The 22,532-nt window shown below is 40.3% G+C and overlaps 2 protein-coding genes across 4 annotated transcripts in view; one reads left to right on the top strand and one right to left on the bottom strand.

Moving 5' to 3' along the window:
* Positions 1-1,529: 1,529 nt before the first annotated feature.
* On the bottom strand, positions 1,530-2,303 carry LOC127385854 (protein FAM246B-like). Its single transcript, XM_051622031.1, has one exon. It carries the CDS (start codon positions 2,301-2,303, stop codon positions 1,530-1,532), a length of 774 nt encoding a protein of 257 aa, XP_051477991.1.
* PPP4R3A (protein phosphatase 4 regulatory subunit 3A) overlaps positions 1,811-22,532 on the top strand; it is a 44,546-nt gene continuing 23,824 nt past the window's right edge. Inside the window, exons 1-5 of one of the 3 annotated variants that reach the window (XM_051621119.1) lie at positions 1,811-2,783; positions 12,839-12,894; positions 20,072-20,173; positions 20,734-20,820; positions 22,258-22,356. In XM_051621119.1, the coding sequence (XP_051477079.1) occupies positions 2,642-2,783; positions 12,839-12,894; positions 20,072-20,173; positions 20,734-20,820; positions 22,258-22,356 (486 nt within the window). In that variant the 5' untranslated portion in view covers positions 1,811-2,641. The remainder of the gene's footprint in view (positions 2,784-12,838; positions 12,895-20,071; positions 20,174-20,733; positions 20,821-22,257; positions 22,357-22,532) is intronic. The other 2 variants (XM_051621120.1, XM_051621121.1) reach the window with 2 other exon arrangements.

Here is a 22,532-nt window from a genome sequence, read left to right as displayed (position 1 = left end):
TAAGGCAAATTAAAAGAAGCTGAACCCAAAATTTTTATAAAGCCAACAGTGCAAACTGAAATCTGATTTAACTTCCTGTTTTCAATTCACAAAAAAACCCTGAAAGAATCAAAACTGCAGTGAACTGTGGTCTGTGCTTAATGTGATGGCCACAAGAAGGCAACATTTGTGAATTGTCCCACAGAGGTTTCCCTAAGTGACATCAATCTTCTTTGAAGTCACAAAAATCCATCTCCAGAATGGCCTGAGAAAAATTCTGGCCCAGCACCTCCCCAGGCACATCCCCTCGGGTGCCACATGGGTCACCAAAGGAAGGTGATGAGCATCTTTCTGTGCACAAGATGAGTGAATCTTTCCAAACCTTTGACTGCATTAGCCAAGAACACCATATTAAGAGCCACTGAGAGCAACATAGCATCAGCTACATCATGGACATCCAAATGATACTCTTGAGGACACTTGTATTCTTAACCAGTCCTTAGCCATCACAGCCAAACCAGAAAGCCAAGGCCAAATGGCTTCACCTGGGCACATCAGGAAATGGGACCAGCTGTGGAACTGGACACACTGTCTTTTTCATGGGGCAAGTAAAATAGGTGACAGTGAAAGGACAGCAGTGCTTGACTGGAAGCTTCCCCCTGATGCAGAATTAATTCTGAGATGAAAGCTCATAATCTGTGTTTCTGGCTCATACCAGCTCCAGTGTAACTCACTTGGACAAAACATCAATGCTCGGTTGAAAGTATAAAATAAAAATAAATCGATCTAATTGAGTATGTGAGTTGCAGTGAGCTCCCACGTATGTAGCTGATCCAGAACAGACTCTGAAATGGACTCTCATGCAGTGACGTGTTTGTGGGGTCCCAGATGAACTCGTGTTTCTGCATATTTTAGGGAAATCTGTCAAACATATGCTCAGATGTTGGCAGCAGTGGCAAAAGCAGAGACTCAACAGCTTCTGTTCGTTATTGCAATTGTTAGATCCTATCTCAGCCTGTGGAGATCCAACAGCCGCTCAGCCAGAAGCTGCTTAACTTTTGGATCACTCACCAGTGTGTGGCAGAGGAAAAAAACCCAAGAGAGACAGGATACCCTTTTGCCGGTCGGGTAGTGCTGGCACGGACAGCCCGGAACACGGTGCCCGGAGCAGCCCGCAGGTGCGGGCGGCAGCAGCCCCGACCCCGCCGCGGTACGACACCGCGCCCCAGCCCCGCGCAGGTGGCGGACCCGGTCACCGCCCGGCCCCCCAGCACCGGGAGGGCCGGGCAGAGCCGCGGGGGCGCGGGAGGCAGCGGGGCGGGGAGCGGCGGCTCCGGCGCTGCCTGGGCCGCGCAGCCGCTGCGCTCCTCGGGCCCGCAGGAACAGCCCGGGAGGGGCCCCACGCGTGTCCCGCCCGCGCGGCCGGACAGCGACCCCGGCAGGGCAGGGCAGTGCGCTACGCGGGCGCGGTGTCGGGGCGCGGAGCTGCCGGCACCGCACGGACCCGCGGGCACCGCCGGAGCCCCTGCCCGCCCGGGGCGGCTGGCCCTTTAAATGCTGGCGGGCGGCCCGTGCCGCTGCTGGCTGGGAGACCCCGCGCCTCCAGTGAGAGGTGAGACCAAGATGGCGGCCGCGCAGTGAGTGAGGCGGAGACGGAGCCGGTAGGAGCCGGGCTGGACGCGCCGCCGCTCGCCCTCCTTCCCTCCTTCCCTCCCTCGCGGCAGGGCAGAGCAGGGCGCCTCTCTGCCGGCTGGGCTGCTGAGTGCCTGGAGTGCAGCCACGTCGCAGGGCGCGCTGAGGAGTCGGGACTGAACCGCCGCAGCACCGGGAGGAGGAGGAGGAGGAGGAGGAAGAAGAATATGGCGGCGGAGTCGGGCTGGGAGTGAAGCCGCCGCCTGCGCCGGGAGCCCATGGGGGAGACGGGGCACTGAGCCCGCCCGCCTCACCCCTCCCCGGGACAGGCAGCGCTCGCAGGCCCTGACCAGCCCCGGCGGGCAGGAGGGCGGCTCCTCGAAGCCCCGCGCTGACGGACGGCGAGCGAGGGGCCTCGGGCCTGGGCAGCTGCTGCACAATAGAGCCGAGCTCCAGGCCGGGGCAAGCAGGCCCTCTCCCGCCTGCCTCCCCGCGCCTGCTTCACCCCGGCCTCGCCATCCTCCCGCCTGCTTCCCTCTCCAGGGCCTCAGCCTCCGGGGTCGCCTGCTCCTGTCAGCCCCGGCCGCCTGCCCGTTGACGCCCGTGCCATCTGCTGTCCACCACTGCTTCGACTTCCCTGGATCCGCTTCTCCAGGATCCCTTCTGCACCGCCTCTCCTGTCTGCCCTTCATCCTGCAAAAAGCCTCATTTCTCTCTGCGGCACTCCCCTGCCTAGTCGTACTCGCCTTTTGTGCAGCGCCTGACTCTGCCTGGAGCAGCTCCCCTTTGACATCTTCACCTCTTTTCTTGTTTCCCCTCTTCCCCTGCGCCCCCTCATCCTCTGTTACCCTGGATAATGAGGTCCCGTTGGCGCACTGAAGAGTAAGAAGAGCTCGCTTGTCGTGCCCTTGTGGGGCTGCTACCTTCTTTCCCGCTCCCCTCCTTTGAGGGGGGCCTAGTCCTCGACCAGCCTTCTGCTTCTCCAGCAATTGCAAACCAGAGTGGTGGCTGTGGTGTGGCAGGCGGCAGGATGACTGACACCCGGCGGAGGGTGAAGGTTTACACGCTAAACGAGGACCGCCAGTGGGATGATCGAGGCACAGGGCATGTGTCCTCTTGCTACGTGGAGAGACTGAAGGGCATGTCCCTGCTAGTCAGGGCAGAGAGTGATGGTAAGTGTGTATGTCTGAAGGTGCAGTCTTTCCTCATCCTACCCAGAAAAGGAACTGAGCTTAGCTTTGTGTCTGTTGCCTAAACGTTTTGCTGCATAACTCAAGTACGATTCCTAAAAGCAAGTAGGGACTAACCATAATTAATTCGTGCTAGGCCAAGTAAAAGAAAAGGACGGTTGCCATCAAGTGCAAACATAGTAGGCACTTGATTCATAGTGAATACACAGTGTTGCATACAAAATACGTTAAGATATTGTAAATCTTACATGGGTGTGGGTATCTGGTGATGTGTTACTATATGCCTAATGCACTTCAGTTTCAAAACTGATCATTGTGATGTATCCTTCCTGAGATGTTTCTGGAAACGATCCTCTGGAGAAAGGAATGGCTAACATTCTTTTATTTGCTGCCTTCCTTTTCTTTGGTAACAAGAATTATGCAAGACATTCTAAAAGCTATCAACAGTTATCGAAGTACAATTGTTACAATAGTAAAGACAATGCAGTGGACACAACAGCATTTTCAGAGTTGCGGTTTTTTTTTTTAATGGAATGGTAGTTCTCAGTCCTTTAGCAATTCTGGATCTTCCTGTCAATAAATTTAAATGATGTGTTGTCAACTTCCTTCACGTTTTCAGACAACACAGACAATAGTATACGTTGAGTAGTAGTAGTATCTACCCCTCCAGCTACGTTTGGGCTAGTCTTGATTATTGGTTAAGTGAGTCCGTGACTGCTATGATTAGAGTAGATTTTAAAATGTGTACATTGCAGTACCTAGCACTTGCCATTTTGCTAGTAAAGTCTGTCAGTGCATGACTTATTACTTCATTAGATATATAGCTGCCATTTCCAGTGACTTGTAGATCTAATTGTAGCTTGTGACTGTCAAAAGACCTTTTGATTTTTTTGGTTGGCTTTTTCATTGTGGCAAGTAGGAAGAAAAGCAACTTGAGAATCATTAATTCTTACTGTTTGAGAAAGTTCTGACAAACTGTACAATAATCTCTACAGGAAGGATCATATACTGATATGGAAGAATCAAATTTTCATCTGAGCAGAATTTTTTTAATTGAGCTTCAGATATGCATGAATCTCAAAGTTTTGTACTTTCCTGATTGTAATTTTAAAAGTTAAAATTGATACTTGCTTCTATCTATTTTACACTGAAGAAGATGCATTTATAGTTTGGTCAGCTACATAGTTTGAGAGAAGGCATTCAAAATGGAAATAGACTTAGTGTAATTTAAATATGAGGGAGGGAATTAAAAAAACTTGCCACTAAATTTTTAGGCTAATCTTTACAGTATATTTTGCTGTACAGACAATCCTGACTGTCTACATGGCTGCATTGTTTATGTTTTAAAAGCGTCATGTCTTCGATACACTAAACAATTTTCCTGACTTTTTAAAAAGTTCTTTTTAGAAATAAAAGCAAAAGAACTACAGTTCATAACCCATTCGAACTAAAATCCCTTTATTGACTTTCAGTGGGATATGTATGCTTCAGACTGATGAGAACCTGAATTGGACTGCTGTTGTCCCCTTATTTATTGTAAAGGAACATCTGTAATTAGGAAAATACAAATTGATATAAATAATCCCAAAACAAAGGTGAACTTATTACTTTGTGTTGTATAGCTAAGATACTCTGATTATAGCAGAACTGGCTCAAACTTGCTAGCTGCACCTAATACGCATAAATATATTTAATACACTTCTCTCAAACAGTGTACAAGAGTATTGAATAATATACAGAGCTTAAGTTCTTAATTTAGTAGGTAGTATCAGTCCTGGCTAAATGTGCAGTCTATTATTAGGCTAGGTTTTCTAACTTGCTTGTACAAACACCTCATAAAATTCGATTCATGTTTTGTTTACTCCCAGTGTCAATTGTCTGTGTGCTAATTTGAAGGCAAATGCAGTCATCTTTACATGTGAGGAAATGGTTTGGAAAATGTAAAGCCAGGCTTGTGCTTTAGGTAGTATACAATTTGTGTTTTCCCTTTCATGCTTTTTAACTAAGTGAAGTAGTTTACTGTGATTTTTAATTTTTTTTTTTTGTTGAGTTATCGAAGACAGTATTGGGAACTTGACCTATACATCATTTGCCTCTATGTTTCCACAGCGTTCTCGTATTGTCTTTCTTTGTCAGCTCCTCCTCTTTCCACAATGAAACTTCTTCCTTCCTCCTGTTCTAAACCAGCTTTTCCTAGAATTTGAGCTGAGAATCATCCTGTGCACGCAGGCATGTTCTTACGGACTTAGTCCAGGAAGCTGACTGGGAGAAAGCCTCGGGATCTGCCTCAAGTTGAGGGCTTCGTTTCCTTAGTGGGGGAGGGGTAGGGAATGTTAGCAGTTCCTGCTGTGTATGGGAAATTCCCACTCCTATTAAAGGGCCAGTTCGCCTGCGCACAGAGGAGGAGCAGACTCGCCAGAGGAGCAACAGAGTTCGTTCGACTCACCATGTGGGCTAGCACATAGTTCAGTCTTTCGACTGTTCGGCTGTGGCTTGATGTAGCTCTGTGGCTGCTTTACAAGTGGTTGAGATTTTATGGCAGGATCAGTGTGCAGATAAGGGAGCTACAAGCGGTATGCCAAGTCCAAGGTAAGCTGTCATCTGGAATTAGAGTAGTAAGAACCAAGTAAGAGTGCAGGTTGGGTTTTTTTTATCTATAGGAGTGGTCATTTTCATGGGTTTGTGTTTTTTTAGCACCATTTTTAAGGAATTTAGAGCAGATAACTTATATGTGTTGCTGAGACGTTGTTAAAGCTCCCAGATGCTGAACTTTAGGAATCATTTGGAGTGATCTGTTACAGCAGAAAATAAATCATTAACTGCTTTCAGATCACATATACTTTGAAGGTGGATATTGTATTCCTTTTTTACATGTAAACAACTGTTAACTCTTTTCTTGGAACGCTGAAAAGTTTTTCTGTGATTCCTAGTTGCAGTATATTCTACCTGAATTGCAGTAGAGCAGTAATAAACACCTTCCACACTTTCTGTGTATAATCAGAAGCCTTTGATTTATTACCTGTTTCTAACATGGTGGTTGAGGCTGCTGTGCCCTGCCTCATTCTTAAAATGGCTATGTGCTTCTGGATTGTCACTGCATGATATCAGATCACTTTTTGGTTTTGTTTTGAGCCCAGATGACTGAAGTGACCTGTAAAGTGAACCTTTCTGTTCAACTAAGGTGGGTTAATTTGAAGGGTTAAACTTTTAATTAAAGTTTGCTATTCCTGTAGCTAAACTCTTTGACAGGCCCAAGTGAACCCCTATTGGAAGCCATATTTGCCAGCTATCTTTTAGGTGCTATCTAGTAACTTTTTATTCAGAAGTTGCAATTTGCCACTTCTGCAATCTGTATGTTAATGACTCCTGACACAAGGTAGGCATCCACATCTGCACTGTTTCTTTAGAGTAGGTATTAGTAACCTCATAATACTGGCAGAAGGCTTAGCCAAAATTTGGCTTAAGTTTTCTTTACCTTTTTTGAGCTAAAGGGATTAATTTTATTTATTTCTAGAAAAACAAAACAGAAAAAACTCTGGGTTTGTACTTACCTGGATCTGCCCTATCCTTAGTGTTTGAGTTTGACTCTTCAGCAATGTGTTAGACTGAGAAACCAGTCACTTGTAAATGCAGAATGCATCCTTGAACCTCAGTTTGAGCTGCTTCCTAAGTTTCTGTGGATTGATTTCTGTGATTTAGAAACAGCTGAACTGGTTGCAGAAGTTAAACCTCGGTGCACATCCTGCAAAAAAAAAACAGGTTTTGCGTTGAAATTTTAATTTAAACATAAACATGTTTATACTGATGAGGATTAATGAGTGACAGTGTGCCTTTTGTTTTTCTGAGGAAGGATCCACTTAACAGTTTGTTGGGAGAGGCAGTATTCCTTATCAGCAAATCTCCTGCATATGTGGATAAGTAAACAAGTCTGCAGATTTGTTGTTTAAGACTCTAGGATTTGCATTGGGATGTTCTCTCAGTATCTTTGAAAATAGCATTGTGTATCTGTATGTAATCTCTTGAGCACATTTTTCCCTGTACATGCATTTATTTCACAGCACAGAATGGTGATGTGGTACTTACAAAAAACCTCTGGCTGTGCTATATTGCATTACAGTGGCAAATAACAGAATTCTGCAAATTAATGTTTTCTTCTTTATAGGTAGTTTCAGATGTTACTTTCTGGCACCAGTGTTTTGCAGTTACCTTTACAAATTCATTCAAGGCTATAATTTAGAAAATAAGTAGAACTGCGTTATTTTGAAGGTTTTATAAAGCTGGATATTCTTAACATATTCTAGGATAATACCAAGAGAAAAAACCTACATAGAAAATAATTGTTTGACAAATACAAGAGTAAGCATATTGAACTTGTATTAGGAATCAATCCTGATACAGGCTTTGAACGGAGAACTTTATTTGCAGCATGTTAAATGTCTGTAAGTTTTTTGTAAAGAATATATTTGTTTCCCAGAAGCAAGTTACAGAGGCCTAAGACTGCATCATACAAATCCTGTAAAAGTTACCATATGAAAATAAGTCACTGAATTAACTGGTAGAATGGTGATTGATTTTGAGTTGTTCTACCCCTTTTAGGAAAGAGATTGCCCAAATGGAGCATCACATTATCCAGAGGAATGGATTTGGGGTAGTTACAGGTGATAGCACCCAGTTTATGCTTCAATGTCTTTCTATCTCCAAATTCACATTTTCCTAGTTACTATTTGGAATGGTGAGGAGTAAGCAATCATGTGGTAATAAAAAACAAGTCAAGCCTTATAAGGCTTGTTTTGTCTTTTCTGCCAGTGTCAGGTTTAGTAGAGAAAAAGAAATGTTCTTTTGTGGTAAGTCTTAGTAAAGAGGTCATTCTCTAGTGTCCAGTTCGAGGCTGGAAGATGAAATGTCTGCATTCAGTTGCCTTCAAGATTATTTTTTTTAAAAGTATTTTGTCAAACATGGTGTTCAAGTTTTGTGTGATAATCTGCTCATTTCCACTTCTGCAGATCTGTGTTCAGCACTTAAAATATGTTGAAATCATCGATTGCTTTTAATTCTTACAAGATTCTAGTTCACATTTGCTGCTATTAAATACAGACAGCAAAGACTTTCTAGAAGATGGTTAACCAAGTTAATAACACAAAATAATTTTCTAAAACTTTATGTAGTTAAAGCTGAGGCTTTGAAACTGAAAGTAAGATTGAAGTGAAGCATTGCCTGTCATTGATGATCATAATAGAAGAGGGAATGCTGTTTTTAGATGTTCACTGGGCAAACCCAAAATTCAGAGCTCGAGGCCTAAGTATCACAGTGTGACTCATCAGTAATTTTGATCTTACATATTTTTCTTCTTTGACCTCCTCTGTAGTGTGTGATGTGTTTTGTGGTTTTTTTTTTGTTTTTGTTTTTGTTTTTTTTTCTTTAGTTGTGCTACCACAGTTAGGCAAATAAGCTTCCTTGTTAACTGAGCTGATACAGGTTAAAAAACTGAAAACCTTTTGAAAAAAGGAGTAGTATATGTGGTTCTGGGGGGAGGTTGCTTTTTTGTTGTCTTGTTTTCCGTTGAGGGCTATTCAGTTTTGTTGTTGGATTGTATCTTAGTTTGTAAACAACTCTTACTGCAAGAGCAGTTTAGAACAGAGCGATAGCTTCTCAAACCTATATCATTAGTGAAGGCTATTCCTTGTAGAACAGCAGACATAGAAATTAGGAAGAAGCAGCCATCACATGAAAGTCACTTTGTTAATTAAAAAAATACTGAATCTTATCACATGCATAGTAAGCTAAAGAATATTAAAATCCTTGGTAAAACTTCTAAATGCATGAAGTAATAACCTTTCTTATCAGACAGCAAACTGTTCTGATATTTATTTTATTCTTTATTGATACACTCAGCAAGTGAAGTTCTGTGATCTGATTCTTCAGTCTCTCTTCCCTGACCTCCCCCAACCTAACATCTTCATTAATGACATAGAGAGATCGAGGGCACCTTTAGCAAATTTGCAGACAACGGGAAGACTAGGGAAAATGTAGGCCCACTGATAAATGAGGTTGGTGCCCTAGTGGTGGAAGACACAGAGAAGACAGAGTTACCGAATGCCTTCTTTGCTTCAGTCTTCACTGCTAAAGCTGTCCCTCATGAATCCCAGACCCTGGAGGCAAGGGAAAAGGTCTGGAGAGAGGAAGACTTACCCTCAGTAGAGGAGGACTGGGTTAGAGACCACTTGGCCAAACTAGACATTCATAAGTCCATGGGCCCTGATGGGATGCACCAACGAATGCTGAGAGAGCTGGCAGATGTTATTGCTGGGCCACTGTCCATCATCTTTGAAAGGTTATGGAGAACAGGGGAGGTGCCTGAGGGCTGGAGGAAGGCCACTATCACTCAGGTCTTCAAAAAGAGCAAGAAGGAGGACCCCGGGTACTACATGCTGGTTAGTCTCACCTCTGTCCTTGGTGAAGTGATGGAGCAGCTCTTTATGGATGTCATCTCTAAACATGTTGAAGAAGAGGAAGTTATTTGGAGTGGTCAACGTGGTCAATCATACTTGACAAATCTGCTAACCCATGTGACATAACTGGTTGGCTGGATGAGGGGAGAGCAGCAGATGTCATCTGCCTTGACTTCAGCAAGGCTTTTGACACTGTTTTCCATAACATCCTCACTAGGAAACTGAGGGAGTGTGGGCTAGATGAGGGTACAGTGAGGTAGATTGAGAGCTGGCTGTGTGACAGAGCTCAGAGGGTTGTGATTAATAGAGCAGGGTTGAGTTGGAGGCCTGTAACCAGTGGTGTCACCCAGGCATCTATATTCGGTCCAGTCTTGTTCAACATATTCATCAATGACCTGGACAATGGGACAGAGTGTATCCTCAGCAAGTTGACTGATGATACCAAACTGGGAGAGGTGGCTGACACTCCAGAGGGCTGTGCTGCCATCCAGTGTGACCTCCTGGACAGGCTGGAGAGCTGGGCAGAGAGGAACCTAGTGAGGTTCAACAAGAGCAAGTGTAGGGTCCTGCACCTGGGGAGTAAGAACCCCATGCACCAGTAGAGGTTAGAGGTGGACCTGCTGGAAAGCAGTTCTGAGGAGAAGGATCTGGGAGTCCTGTGAGATAATAAATTATCCATGAGCCAGCAATGTGCCCTTGCTGCCAAGAAGGCCAATGGAATCCTGGGGTGTGTAGGGAAGAGTGTGGCCAGTAGGTTGATAGAGGTCATTCTCCTCCTCTTCTCCACCCTGGAGAGGCCACATGTGGAATACTGCATCCAGTTCTGGGCTCCCCAGTTCAAGAGAGACAGGGAACTGCTAGGGAGAGTCCAGTGGAGGGCAACAAAGATGCTTGGTGCATTGGATCATCTGCCTTCTGAGGAAAGGCTGAGAGAACTGGGACTCTTTAGCCTGGAGAAGAGAAGGCTGAGGGGAGACCTTACTAATACCTATAAGTATCTAAAGGGATGATGCAGGGAGGATGGAGCCAGGCTGTTTTCAGCAGTTCCCAGTGACAGGACAAGGGTCAATGGGCACAAGCTGGATCACGGGTAGTTCCATTTAAATATGAGGAAAAACTTCTTTATGGTGAGGGTGACAAAGCACTGGAACAGGCTGCTCAGGGAGGTTGTGGAGTTGTCTTTTCTAGAGGTACTCAAAACCTGCCTGGATGCAGTCCTGAGTAATGCGCTCTAGGCAATGTTGCTTTAGCAGGGGAGTTGGACTGAATGATCTCTAGAGGTCCCTTCCAACTCTGACAATTCGGTGATTCCACAAACACCAAGCTGAGTGGTGCAATTTACATGCCTGAGGGACAGAATGTGATTCAGAGGGACCTGGATGAGCTTGAGAAGTGGGCCCTTGTGACCCTCATCAGGTTCAGCAAGGGCAAGTGCAAGGTCGTGCACATGGGTTGGGGCAACACCTGGTATCAATACAGGCTATGAGGTGAAGGGATTTGAAGCAGCCTTGTGGAGAAAGGCTTGAGGGTGTTGGTTGGTGAAAAGCTGGACCAGCGTTGGCAATGTGCACTCACAGCTCAGAAAGCCAGCTGTCTCCTGGGCTGCATCAAAAAAAGCATGGCCAGCAGGTCAAGGGAGGTGATTTTCCCTCTCTATTCCATTCTCACAAGACCCCGCCAGCAGTATTGTGTCCAGGTCTGCTGTCTCCAGCACAAGAAGGACATGGGCTTGTTGGAGTGTGTCCAGAGGAGGGCCACAAAAAAATTATCAAAGGTCTGGAGCACTTCTCCTATGGGAACAGGCTGAAACAGTTGGGGTTGTTCAGCCTGGAGAAGAGAAGGCTCCAGGGAGCCCTACCTGCAGACTTTCAGTATTTAAAGGAGGCTTAAAAGAAAGATGGGGACAGTCTTTTTAGTAAGGCCTGTTGTGATAGGACAGGAGATAATGGTTTTAAACCATTATCTTTTATTATATTTTAAACCAGGGTAGATTTAGACTAGATATTAGGAAGATATTACAGTGAGGGTGGTGAGACACTGGCACAGGTTGCCCAGAGAGGTGGTAGGTGCCCCAAACTTGGAAACATTCAGGCTCAGGCTGAGTGGGTCTCTGAGCAACCTGATCTAGTTGAAGATGTCTATGCTCATTGCAAGGGGGTTGGAATCACAGAATTGTCAGAGTTGAAAGGGATTGCTAGCGATCATCTAGTCCAACTCCCCAGCTAAAGCAGGGTCACCTAGAGCACATTGCACAGGACTGCATCCAGGCAGGAAATGGATGACCTTTAAAGGTCCCTTCCAACCCCAACTATTCTGTGCTTCTGTGATGTTCTATCAGTCAGTAGCAGTTCTTCAGCAAATAAGTGTGGGTATTTTGTGTAAATGCAACCTATGAGATTGAGGATAGTGGTACTTAGTAAACAAGCATAGGTTTGGGATATTTTTGCTGTGGATTTTATAATTGCTGTACTCTTCAGATAGTGAAAAACTAGCTAGTAATTGTTAATTCTACTGTGAGATATGGAAGTACAATTTTCAATTCCATGTCACTTTTCAAATCCAAGTAATTTTTTTTTTTTTTCCTTGTCCTGTCTTCAAGTTCTCAGACTTCCATATTTGAAGTGGTTGAAGCATTTAAGTTTTTCTTCAAGGTAAATTTTGTGAGGATACTTGGAAAATAGTTTGGTAATACAAGACTGCCTTAGGGCTATAGCTGTGAAACTTAGAAGTTGAGACTTTCTTTAAAGTTTGGACTTTTCTTAAAGAAGAAATTGAAGCAGGTAAATGAGTGGAGAAGTGCCTGTTTAAGGGGTACTTAAAACCTTATGTCATAATTACAAGAACAACTATGCAAATTAATTTATCAGTACTTCTTCATGTATGTTGAGTGAAACTCTGCAGACACATAAATTTAAGTCATGGCTGTAAATAGTCCCTTATGCACTGGTATTTCTGCAACTGAGAAACAAGCTGGGTGAGGTGAGTGCACCAAAAATAAAAGCAGTTGGAAGGGTTGCTTTCACCTAGATCAACACTCTGAACCATTTAAATGTGACCTGTATTAACACTAATGCTTATGTAAAGTAAAGGAGAGTAAAACACAAACATGAGAATAAAATTGTTGTTCTATATCTTAAATCAGTATAAGTTGCTGTGAAACCATTATTCCAAAGTGTATAATATTTGAAGTTTTTTTGTATTGGCAGTCACAGTGGATGCCACTCTAAGCATTAGTTTTTAGATATGCTTTCCAGCAAACTAATGTGTTTAGCTAAACTTTAAGAGTAAATACCACAAAATTAGCAGACTTTGTAAAAACAAAACAAAACTATGGAGTGCAATTGTGATGCTTTTTGTGTGCTTATGTTTTGCAGACTTTATAATCTCTAAACAATTTTCCATGGAAGTCATTACTCAGAATAAGAAAGAGGTTAAAAGTCCAGTCCTCAAACACATGTTCTGTACAATGTGAACATATCTGTGAGGGGAAAATGAAATAAAACTGTAGAATATAGGTGATCAGAAAATTCATGCTGAGATAGAAATTTTAGTATGCATGTAAACAAGTGTTTTGTTTTGTTTTTCTAGGCTCTCTTCTTTTGGAGTCCAAAATTAACCCAAACACTGCATACCAGAAGCAACAGGTAAACATTTTTTTTTTTTCCTCACATTTAAAGGCAGGTTCTTTAAATTCAGCTCTGCAGTAATTTTTCTTTTGCCTCTGTTGCAAATTATACTGTATGTTCTTGTACCAAAACAGGAGGAAAAGTAGTTCTCAATCTGTTTGTGCATTTCTTGGTATGTGCATGTTATTTCTTTGCAATTTATTATTTTTTTATATATAGATAACTGGCACTTGGTTTTACACCAAAAAATGCTTTGGGAGAGATGGGCAAAGCATAGTTGGGAAAATAACAAAGTAGCTAAGGTCCCTGAGGATTATAGTATCTGAAACTTACCTGGCTTTTTTCTTCTGTATATTTCAGATGATAAAACTTTCAATTTCTTTTTATGTAAGAGAAGACTAGAAGGCTTTAAAGCTATTTATATGTTTACCTTTGTTTGGCTTTTACTTGAAAGATGGATATGGGTTACTACTGCTTCAAAGCATTCTGTATACATAAAAGCAGCTTCTCACCTCTGGTTTTCACCTTGCTTCAATTATTTAAGCCACACATTGTAAGCCATAAAGAATTGTGAGAAGTGAGCTTTAGGTCTTGCCCTTTGTTTGCTCTTGTTATCTCATGGATGCTGAGAATTACCCTTAGAGGTTGAGAAATGCTGAACCAGATTGTATTTTATTGCCTGTCTGGTCAGCTCACACTTGCTAAAATTCTGTCAGCTACAGTTAATGCATTAAAACGAGCTTCAGTCTTCAGCTTTAATAGTTATTAAATAGTTATTATAAGCACAGCCGTACTGTGGTTTTGCTCACAGGCACACCCATTGGTTCTGTGGCTGCAGCTGTTTGTAGGCTTGTATGTTGAACTGAATGGGGAGAACCAGTCTGGGTTAAAAATAGCCTCCCTTGGAAAATTTAACCTGTATGTTCCCCTTTATGTAATTCATTATGCACCATGTAAATAGTCTGTAGTGAACAACTGCTAAGGCAAATGTAGGATGGAGAATCAATTGCAGGAAGTAAAAAAGGAGAAGATGAGTAAAAATGCAGAACAAACTAACTCTTGCTTGTAATCCTGACTAGCTGAAGGTCGTTGTTCTACGATACAGTAACTCAAGCTTTAGAACTCCTAAAATGCCACTGAATATTTCACAGCTGTATGGCATAAAGTGCTGATCTAGCGTAAACTTGCTTTGCTGGTTCATATGTGTTTCAAAGAGCATTGTGGGTGGAGCTTTGTATCAATAAGCTTTATGACAGATTAAACATGAAGCCTGCTTAAGGTAGGCATAAAATTGTAAGATCAGTGCAAACCACCACACATGTCTGTGAGTGCACAGCATTTCATGTCTGTGCTCATTACTACTCTGGGTCAGACATGTATAATCTAGCATTGCACAAATCCAATGTTGATGATTGTGAAAACATGGTTAGAGAAATAAAAGTGCTAGCATGAATCTGTCCTGATAGAACAGCACTGTATGTTCTCTGTGCTTAAGAAGGAAAAGTGCTGTTCTTAAAGCATATTCTTAAATGGTGCAGACAGAAATAGTTCATAGTATTTAAGCAAAGTGGTCTGTAATGTAGATTGAATGTCAGGCTCCACTCTGAGCCTTAGAAACACCAAATCTTTCCTGGTATGTGTATTAATCCTACTTTGTAGCATATCTTTCAGGTGAGGCCTACTTACCTTTTCCCTAGTAAAAGGCAAGTTCAGAGTTTAAACCTGATTCTGTATGAGCAAAGCTTGGAGCTTAGCAGCTGAAAGGAAGAGTTGCTTCTCTCCAGCTCTACCCCTAGAACTCTGAACAGCCTAAACTCACTAAATCACAAGAAAACCAACTCGTTACTCCAAATTGCTTCTCAAAAACTGGTAACTTTCTGTGTCAGCAGAAGTTTCAAGCTACCACATAAGATCCATTTGTGGAACTGTGGGATGGAAGAGTGAGATCTTTCCTTCTTAGCTGAAGAATGCCACTTAGGTTAGGTCATCTCAGCTACTAGTGCAATTGCAGCTTGACATAGATGACTTAAATTTGAGGTGCACGCAGTTGTCAGTTACGCTTTGAAAATTTAATGAAAAATCTGGAAATGTAAGACTTTGAATTCAAAGTAACTTCCAGTGTTATGGTCTAACCAGCCTCTTATCTCAAAATTTTGTTGAGAGTGAAATTCCATTTAATTATAAAGGGGTATGTGGCAGTACATCTGTTTTTACTGTGACATGCTTAACATGTGGCTTTTGGGGACTTTGGATATTAAACAGAAAAAGTGAATGAGTTCTGACTTCTATTTAGGCTGACATGAGGCTTCCAAGAAGAAACAGTCTTTTATTAGACCAACCAATGTTATTTGTGGTTGGAAGGAAGGAGATAGATAAGCTCTTGGGGGAACTTGTTATGCCAGTAGTTTTTGGTTCTTCAACAAGCCTGTAGATACCTTTGCGATAAAAGTACTTCCATTGGTGAAAGGACTTTCTACCTGTGCTGCACTATTAGTGTCAGTGTGAAACATTGTCTCATTTATTGTTGATATTACAAACTATGTAATCTCAGATATACATATATATACTTCTATTCTAAACATCACAGCCTTAGATCATTATTTATCAAAATAATAATGCTAAGACCTGAGTACAAGTTCCCATTGCTGCCTCTATTCTTTTAACATGTAAAATAACCATGGAAACTACAAAAAAACCCCACAACCCAAAACAACAAAATAAAACAAAAACACCCAAAAAACCACTACTACCGCAAAAAAAAAAAAGCCTAGAAGCCATACTTGTAAAATTTTGTCAAATTGTCTGCTTTAGATTTCTTGGGGTTTAGGTTTGAAAGTGATGACTACTCTTTATTGTGGTTTAGGCAGGTCTCTGTGCATATAAATGTTGATCTAATTTGTGGTAAATAAAACTGTCTGCTTTTCCTTTTGTAGAGGAAATACTTGGCGGATTTTGAGACCTCCTTGGGAACTAATTTTTCATAGATTGACATTGTCCTGGGATACTTCAGCCTGTGCAATCTAGTCCCCTGTCTTCCCAGACTTAGCTATGTGTTAAGTTATATCGATATTCTTATTTTAAAATGTTACAATAATGGTCTTGATGCTTTGGTAAAGAATACACTGGATTTAATTATCGCTAAGTAGCACAAAGCTTAAAGTGTGTAGTAAGTGGAATTTTGTTAAGTTATGGGTTGGTGGACCACATGTAGAATACTAAATTTTTCTCTTCTGTTGTTGATTGATTTCTCAATATACTAATAAAAGTAGAAGATACTTCAATGGCAATGTGCTGCTGAAGTCAGTTTACACAGTTCAAGCCATGCATCAGTTTTTATGGTTTTGGTTTTTTTAAAAGGAATTTAAAAAGACAATTCTGGAATGCTAGTGACAAAGGTGCTGTTCTTAAGCAAGTGATCCTTATTCAGAAAATGAATCATTGCACTATTGTGTGTTGTCCTAAAACCTCTTCCTGTGCAACCTGAAAGGAGGAATAAATTTGATGTACATAGCATTTATCTAGGGACAAAGCTGGTATGGCTGTGGATTAGGGTATATAATTTCCAATATACTTTCGCAATAGAACAGTGAATACTTAAATCCTCAACTTTGTTTGAGATGCATCCATGATACATGCTGTAGCACAGGGATGAAGTATGTATGGCATCACTTCTTGTGACTGAAACAGGAAGACTTGACTTGCTCACAGCTTCCACCTACCAAGTCTTGCCTCTGCACTTGAAACTCAAGTGTCTTGCGTCATTTGCTTTGCAGTCTCTTTTTCAGTTCCTCACAAGAATACAAAGCTTAAATTTATCCAGAGTACCATCTACTAGCTGTGTAGCTCAAATGTGGCTATCCTTGGATGATGGAGAGCAGAATTATTAATAACAAAGCTAAAGTTTGAAAAGATCCAAAAAGGCAGTGGCAGAATACTCAGAGATTAGCTTCCTGCCCTTGCTGTCAGGACAAGCAAGCCAACAGTGGAACTATTTCAATAAAATGTGTGCCTGTTGTAGCTAGATAGTAAGGAAAAATGTGTGGTTATTTAGGGTGAGGGGAGAAACAAGGGGGGTGACTGCTGTTGGTTTTGGGGTGGGTTGTTTTTTCAATTTATTTTTTTTTACCACTTTAAATGATCACAATTGTTATCCTTTTAAATGAGGATATATTCCTTTATCTACACTTGTGTTTTCCTGTGAAGTCTAATTTTTCTGCTGGCTCTGGGTATGGTCACTAGGCCTAATACAGAACTAATACACAGATTTGATTCCATGTGGTTCATGGGAATGAAGCTATGAGATCACTAAATGAAAAGTCCCATATGATTGTTGAGCTTTAATAAAAACTAACAATACATTCTGCCAAAAGACTGAGTGTGCCTTTGATACATTACTTCAGTTTTTGGGATAACTTGTTAACATATCTGTGTTCTAGGTGAACAGATGCACAAATCCTTATATTTTTATTACTGGGGTGGGCTATTTTAGCCTGAAGATTCTGCTGCAATCTACTATGATAACTAATATATTTAATTAAAAACTAGGTAGTGTCAGTAGTTTATTTCATAAGCAGAGAGCTGCTTGAACTTTATTTTTGACTGTAAATAATTAGCTAGCAGGATGCTGAAGGGTGGTTGGCATGTCCAGGGAAGTGTCTGCAACTGTCAACTATGTAAGGGCTTAGATAAGGAAGACTAGCCAATCAGGCAGTCCAAGGGGAGGGAGCAACAATCTTCCTCCATTGAAATTCCAGTGGGGCCAGGAAAGTGTCATAGGCTTAACTAGTTTGAAGGATAGTAGAGAGAGATTAATTTGCTATTTAAAACAAAGCAAGAATTTATGTAAGATCTATCAACTTCGGGGGATCACTACTTCTTGAGAGTAGCCTAAATCTCGTAGGGATGCCAAGAGAATATTCTTGAGCTACAGAGAAGACTAGTATTCTTTCAGGTCGTGAGCACCAGTGATAAGACATAGAAAATTGTTACTGTTTGACTTAATTTTATCTCATTAGGAAAGAAATACTGTATGAGTTCTACAGCAGGATCAAATCCTGGGTGCAGTTGCTCTAAAAGTCTTCCTTATGAAATCCCAGGTCTTGCTTTTGGATAAATGCTGTACAACACACCTGCTAATCAGCTTGCTAGTAAAACTTACTTAATGTCTAATAAAAGTATGACTTCAGATGAGTGTTATGGGAAGAACTTGAGACATAGTATGTATTCTTTCTGTTAAGGAAAGTAAGCCTTTTGGAAATAATATAAAAAAGTGAGGAGAAATCATATGGTAGATACACTAAGCCTTGTTCATCTAAGTAGAATGGTCACTGCTTCCTAGCTTAAACTCTTGCATGGGTATTTTTGAACATTCGCTTCTTAGGAATGAAGTCTCAAATAAAGCTCTACCACACAGTAATGCTTCCTTGAAAATCTCTAACCAAAACTTGCTCCATGTGGGATTGATGCAGCCAGCAGTAAGACAGGTAGCAGAGAAGTGCCTGATTATTTTCTGAAGAAATTTTGCCTCTGGCTGTATCTTAGTAAGGATAAGAGTGCAAAAAGTCAACCTCCATTGGTAGAAATTATAAATATCTCTTTATGGGAATGTTAACTACATGTATCTTGTAGAAAGAGGTCATGCTCAGAATTTTTGTGTAAAATTAAGATTTCCTGATTGTAGTCATAATGAACAGTAACATGAAAGAAGACAAGTTTATATAAACGGTCTTAGGGAGACAGCAAATTTTGTGTATGCTAAGGTAGTGATGACATGTCCAACTGGCATTGCTATAAAAATATTTTTTGTGAAGCAGAAAATTATTTTCAAACGAGGAATAGGATTGTGAACTCTACATAAGTGGTGTCCTGATTATCATCCTATTTAAAAAAGATCTTGCTAAGAGCTCTAATGCATCTTGAAAAACATGAAGAACTGGGATTCTTGCAGAGTGCTCAGTATAACAGCCTTCAGTGATAAAACATTTGTCCATATTTATGACTCAGTTCACACAGTGTAGCTCTGATTCAATACTGCAGTTTCACATTTCAATTGTGTTTAATGACAAGCTAGATAACAACAAAATTTAGATGTTTGTTTTAGTCATCCTATCCAGTTCCTTGGCTAGAGGCTAAGATTTTGTAGTGCAAAAAAAGGAAATGTTTTTCATCAAACAGAAACAGAACTGCTTTTATGAATCATGTAACATTGAAGATTTTATGCTCATAGAGGGGCAATATGCAAGACTCAACTCCTTACCTCTCTGACCAATAGCTGCTATTGCTAAGTATATTTATTCACACTCCTGTTTTCTCTTGGAATGGAGGAGACAGTTTTAAGAAGCTTCAGTTGTTTTTTGGAGTTGCAAGAAATAACGTTTGGCGTTTGGAAGTGACATAATCCTAGCCCATAGCTGAGAGATGTAGACTAGTTAGTGGCCTCAAATTACAAGGAGGAAATTTCAGGTCAAACAGCTTGCTTTAAATAAAACAAGCAGAAACTAGACTTCATTCACATTTTATCTTTACCTACATCTAGAATTTCCTTCAGTCACTTCTCCCAACATGTCTTGTCATGCTCTTCCTTTGGATGTTTATAAGCTGTGTAGGATTAAGAAAAAGGAATTAGATTAATAGCTGTCTGCATTTAACAGTTGATTTAAACTTTGAACCGTGTGTTATGCAACGAAGTCCTTTTCTCACTTTATGCTCTCTTTTTAAAAGCCCTTTTAGGCAAGAAATCATGTACAAACAAATAATCTTACTAAAGATTCAGAGAGTAGCAATTGGTAAATTTCTGTTAAGACACTGTTATTAATTTGTAACAAAATCCTTGTGTGATAAAGACAACAGGTAACCAAACATTTGAAATTATTAATGTTGGCAATTGAAAAATACTTTTCTAATACTAAAAAACAAAACCTGAAAGTTAGTGTTCTGCTGCTTGAATAGTTTATTTCAGCAGATTTTTGGTTTGTATTCCAAAGAAAAAACAAACAACAAACAAAAATCAGAATGTGTAAAGGTGATAAAATACTGTCTTAACTTCTATGTATGATAGTAGATGATCTTGTTTAACAAGAACAGTTGCTGTACTATGGCCAAACATACTTCTGTATATCTGTAACTACAGTTTTCCAAAGTAGATTTACCTTTGTCTTCCCTTTAATTTTTCCTGTGTCTGCTTTCTTCCATCCAGCCCTCCTCTCCCCAGAGGAAAAAGACAGACCTGCCCTGGTCCAGTGCTGGATTTTATTCAGAGACTTCAGAGCTTTTATTTATTCAACTTACTGCAGTTAATGTAAAGAACATTGTTCTTATTTGTGTTCTTTTCATAATTTCCCTTTTTGTTAGTCATGATCTTTATAGAGAAGAAAATAAGTTTTCATCTTTTGGAAATAGCTTGCTTAGAAATCTAACCACTTTCACTTAAATGGAAATGTAATTAGATAGGAATGAAGCAAGTCCTGCTAGGGTCTACTTAAGATTTAGTGTTAAGTTGGGGTTTTTTTAAATTGAGAGCTGCTCAGTGGGGAGCTGATGAGACAGTGGCCTTGAAAATTACTGCAGTACAAATACTAATTGCAGAGATTAATGTATTAGATTTTGAACCTGATACATAAAATGAATACTGCGGTAAGGTACATACTGTTTTTAAAATATTATTTAAAAAAATAGATTTTTTTTTTCTCTTGGACCTTTCCTTTTTAAAATTCTGTAAACTGTTACTTTTCTTACTCTCTAGGAGTCAGCAGTACTAGGTGCTGTCAATCTGTTATTACCAGAGTATTTGCACCATGACCTGTCTTGTAGAGAATAAACTATTAATTGTGACTTTCTTCTTCCTTTTGTATTTTGGAGGTGGTCTTCCTAAATCCCTTTCTTCTGTGTACCACCTCTTCCTCAACCTTTGGAAAAGGAAAAGGTAAACTATTTGCCATTTGCAAGGTAAAGCCATTAGTGACTCTGAAGCAGTATAGCTGCTCTGGTAATGGCAAATTGATTGATTATATTGTTTTGCTTGACTGCATCCTAATGGAGCTAACTGATTGTGCTATTTAGATTATAGTTTAGTTAAAGGAATTTTCTAGTAAGTGTGAATTGACATCGAAGTGTAAGATTTCTCTGTATCCTCTATGTTCGTTTAAATATTTGAAAGATATTAAGTGTAGTTAATAAACCGTTTAATGATAAATAATTTACAGATGTCTGGCAACTTAAAGTGCTTTTGCAACTATTTAAAATTAATTCCTTTAGGAATAATCACTGTAAGCAAAAATCTATATTCAGTGAAGCAAAAAATACTCTGTTTTATGATTCCCATTGAAATAACCAGTAGAACTCTCATGCCTCTTGTCCTACTGAGTAAATGCATGTATTAGCATTTAATTGAAATAATGCAGCTTCACAGGACTCTATATATTTAATGTGGCTATATTTCAGCTAGCTGTTATAGGAATACAAGAGACTTTAGAAATAAAACTAAATTCTATATGTAAATAATGTAGATTATGTTTTCCTCTCCTCCATGTTTTGCTAATTCTAACAGTTATTTAGCAGACTGTCTGTAAACTACTGCATCAAATATGTTATCAGTATGCAATATTGTTGTTTGGAGCATAAACTTTTGCTTCCATATATTGTTTTTGCACGCAATATGAGGGCTCTGATAAACTCTTGAACTATTTTAGTAAGTAGATGAGAGCTTAAGTGTCTGGGTAGTAAACGTAAGTAAGCACAGTTTCAGGGAACTTCTAGAAATGTAGGGCAAAACACCCCTTCAGATGTGTAGTTTGGAATGGGTAAAAATGGTGTGCGTCATTCAGTGTAGTATCTGTGCATTCTCTTAGGAGTTAACTGTGTGCATGTTCAAGTTTCTTTTCTTGTTTAAACTTTCTAGGTATCTTGGGGCTGCTTTTTAAGCAGCTGTTCTGTGCATTAGCACAGTGTCTTCTGGAGCCTATAAAATTTTTAAAAATTATTGTAACTTTGATCCTATAAAAGATGTGCAGTTTTATGTGGTCCAATTGAATCAGATTTTAAAAAACAACCAAAACCCAACAATAAAAACCAACCTGTTGCTTTTGTTACCCTATTTTATCATAGGATACATTGGGGTAGAAGTACCCAACCTTTTGGAGATTTACAGTAATGTGGCCATGTGAGTTAGCTTCTAAAACTTTCTGGAACTTTCTTTATGCAGAAATGTTTTTAATCCTAAGAATCTCAGAACATATAAGTATCTTACAAAGTGTGATGGTTATGTTTGTATTGTAAGAATTAGGTGTCAAGCTGGATTTATTTTAGAAATTTACACTTCAAACATTATTCACGTTTGCAGAATCTGAAATACATTGCCTGAAAATACTCTTCCTCTCTTTAAAGGATACCTTGATTGTGTGGTCTGAAGCTGAAAATTATGATTTGGCACTTAGCTTTCAAGAAAAAGCAGGATGTGATGAAATATGGGAAAAAATATGTCAGGTAAGTTTGATAAATGTAATATTGAGACACCTAAATCATCTTAATGTTTGTGTCTGTATTTCTTAGACTGTTCAAAGAGCTGAATCTGAACACAGTAGATAGAAACTAAAAACTATTGTCTTAGCCACCTTCCCCAAATTTTTTATGTTTGAGTTTGAAAACTTACTCCTTCCTCC

This window comes from Apus apus, chromosome 5 (genome assembly GCF_020740795.1).
Source record: "Apus apus isolate bApuApu2 chromosome 5, bApuApu2.pri.cur, whole genome shotgun sequence".
NCBI classification, from domain to species: Eukaryota; Metazoa; Chordata; class Aves; order Apodiformes; family Apodidae; genus Apus; species Apus apus.
The sequence above is the reverse complement of the archived record's forward strand: the minus strand, read 5'-3'. Positions and strand labels throughout refer to the sequence as shown.

Excerpts from the sequence above, each read along its gene's own strand:
- LOC127385854 (XM_051622031.1), bottom strand. The coding sequence starts at position 2,303 with ATGAAGGGCAGACAGGAGAGGCGGTGCAGAAGGGATCCTGGAGAAGCG.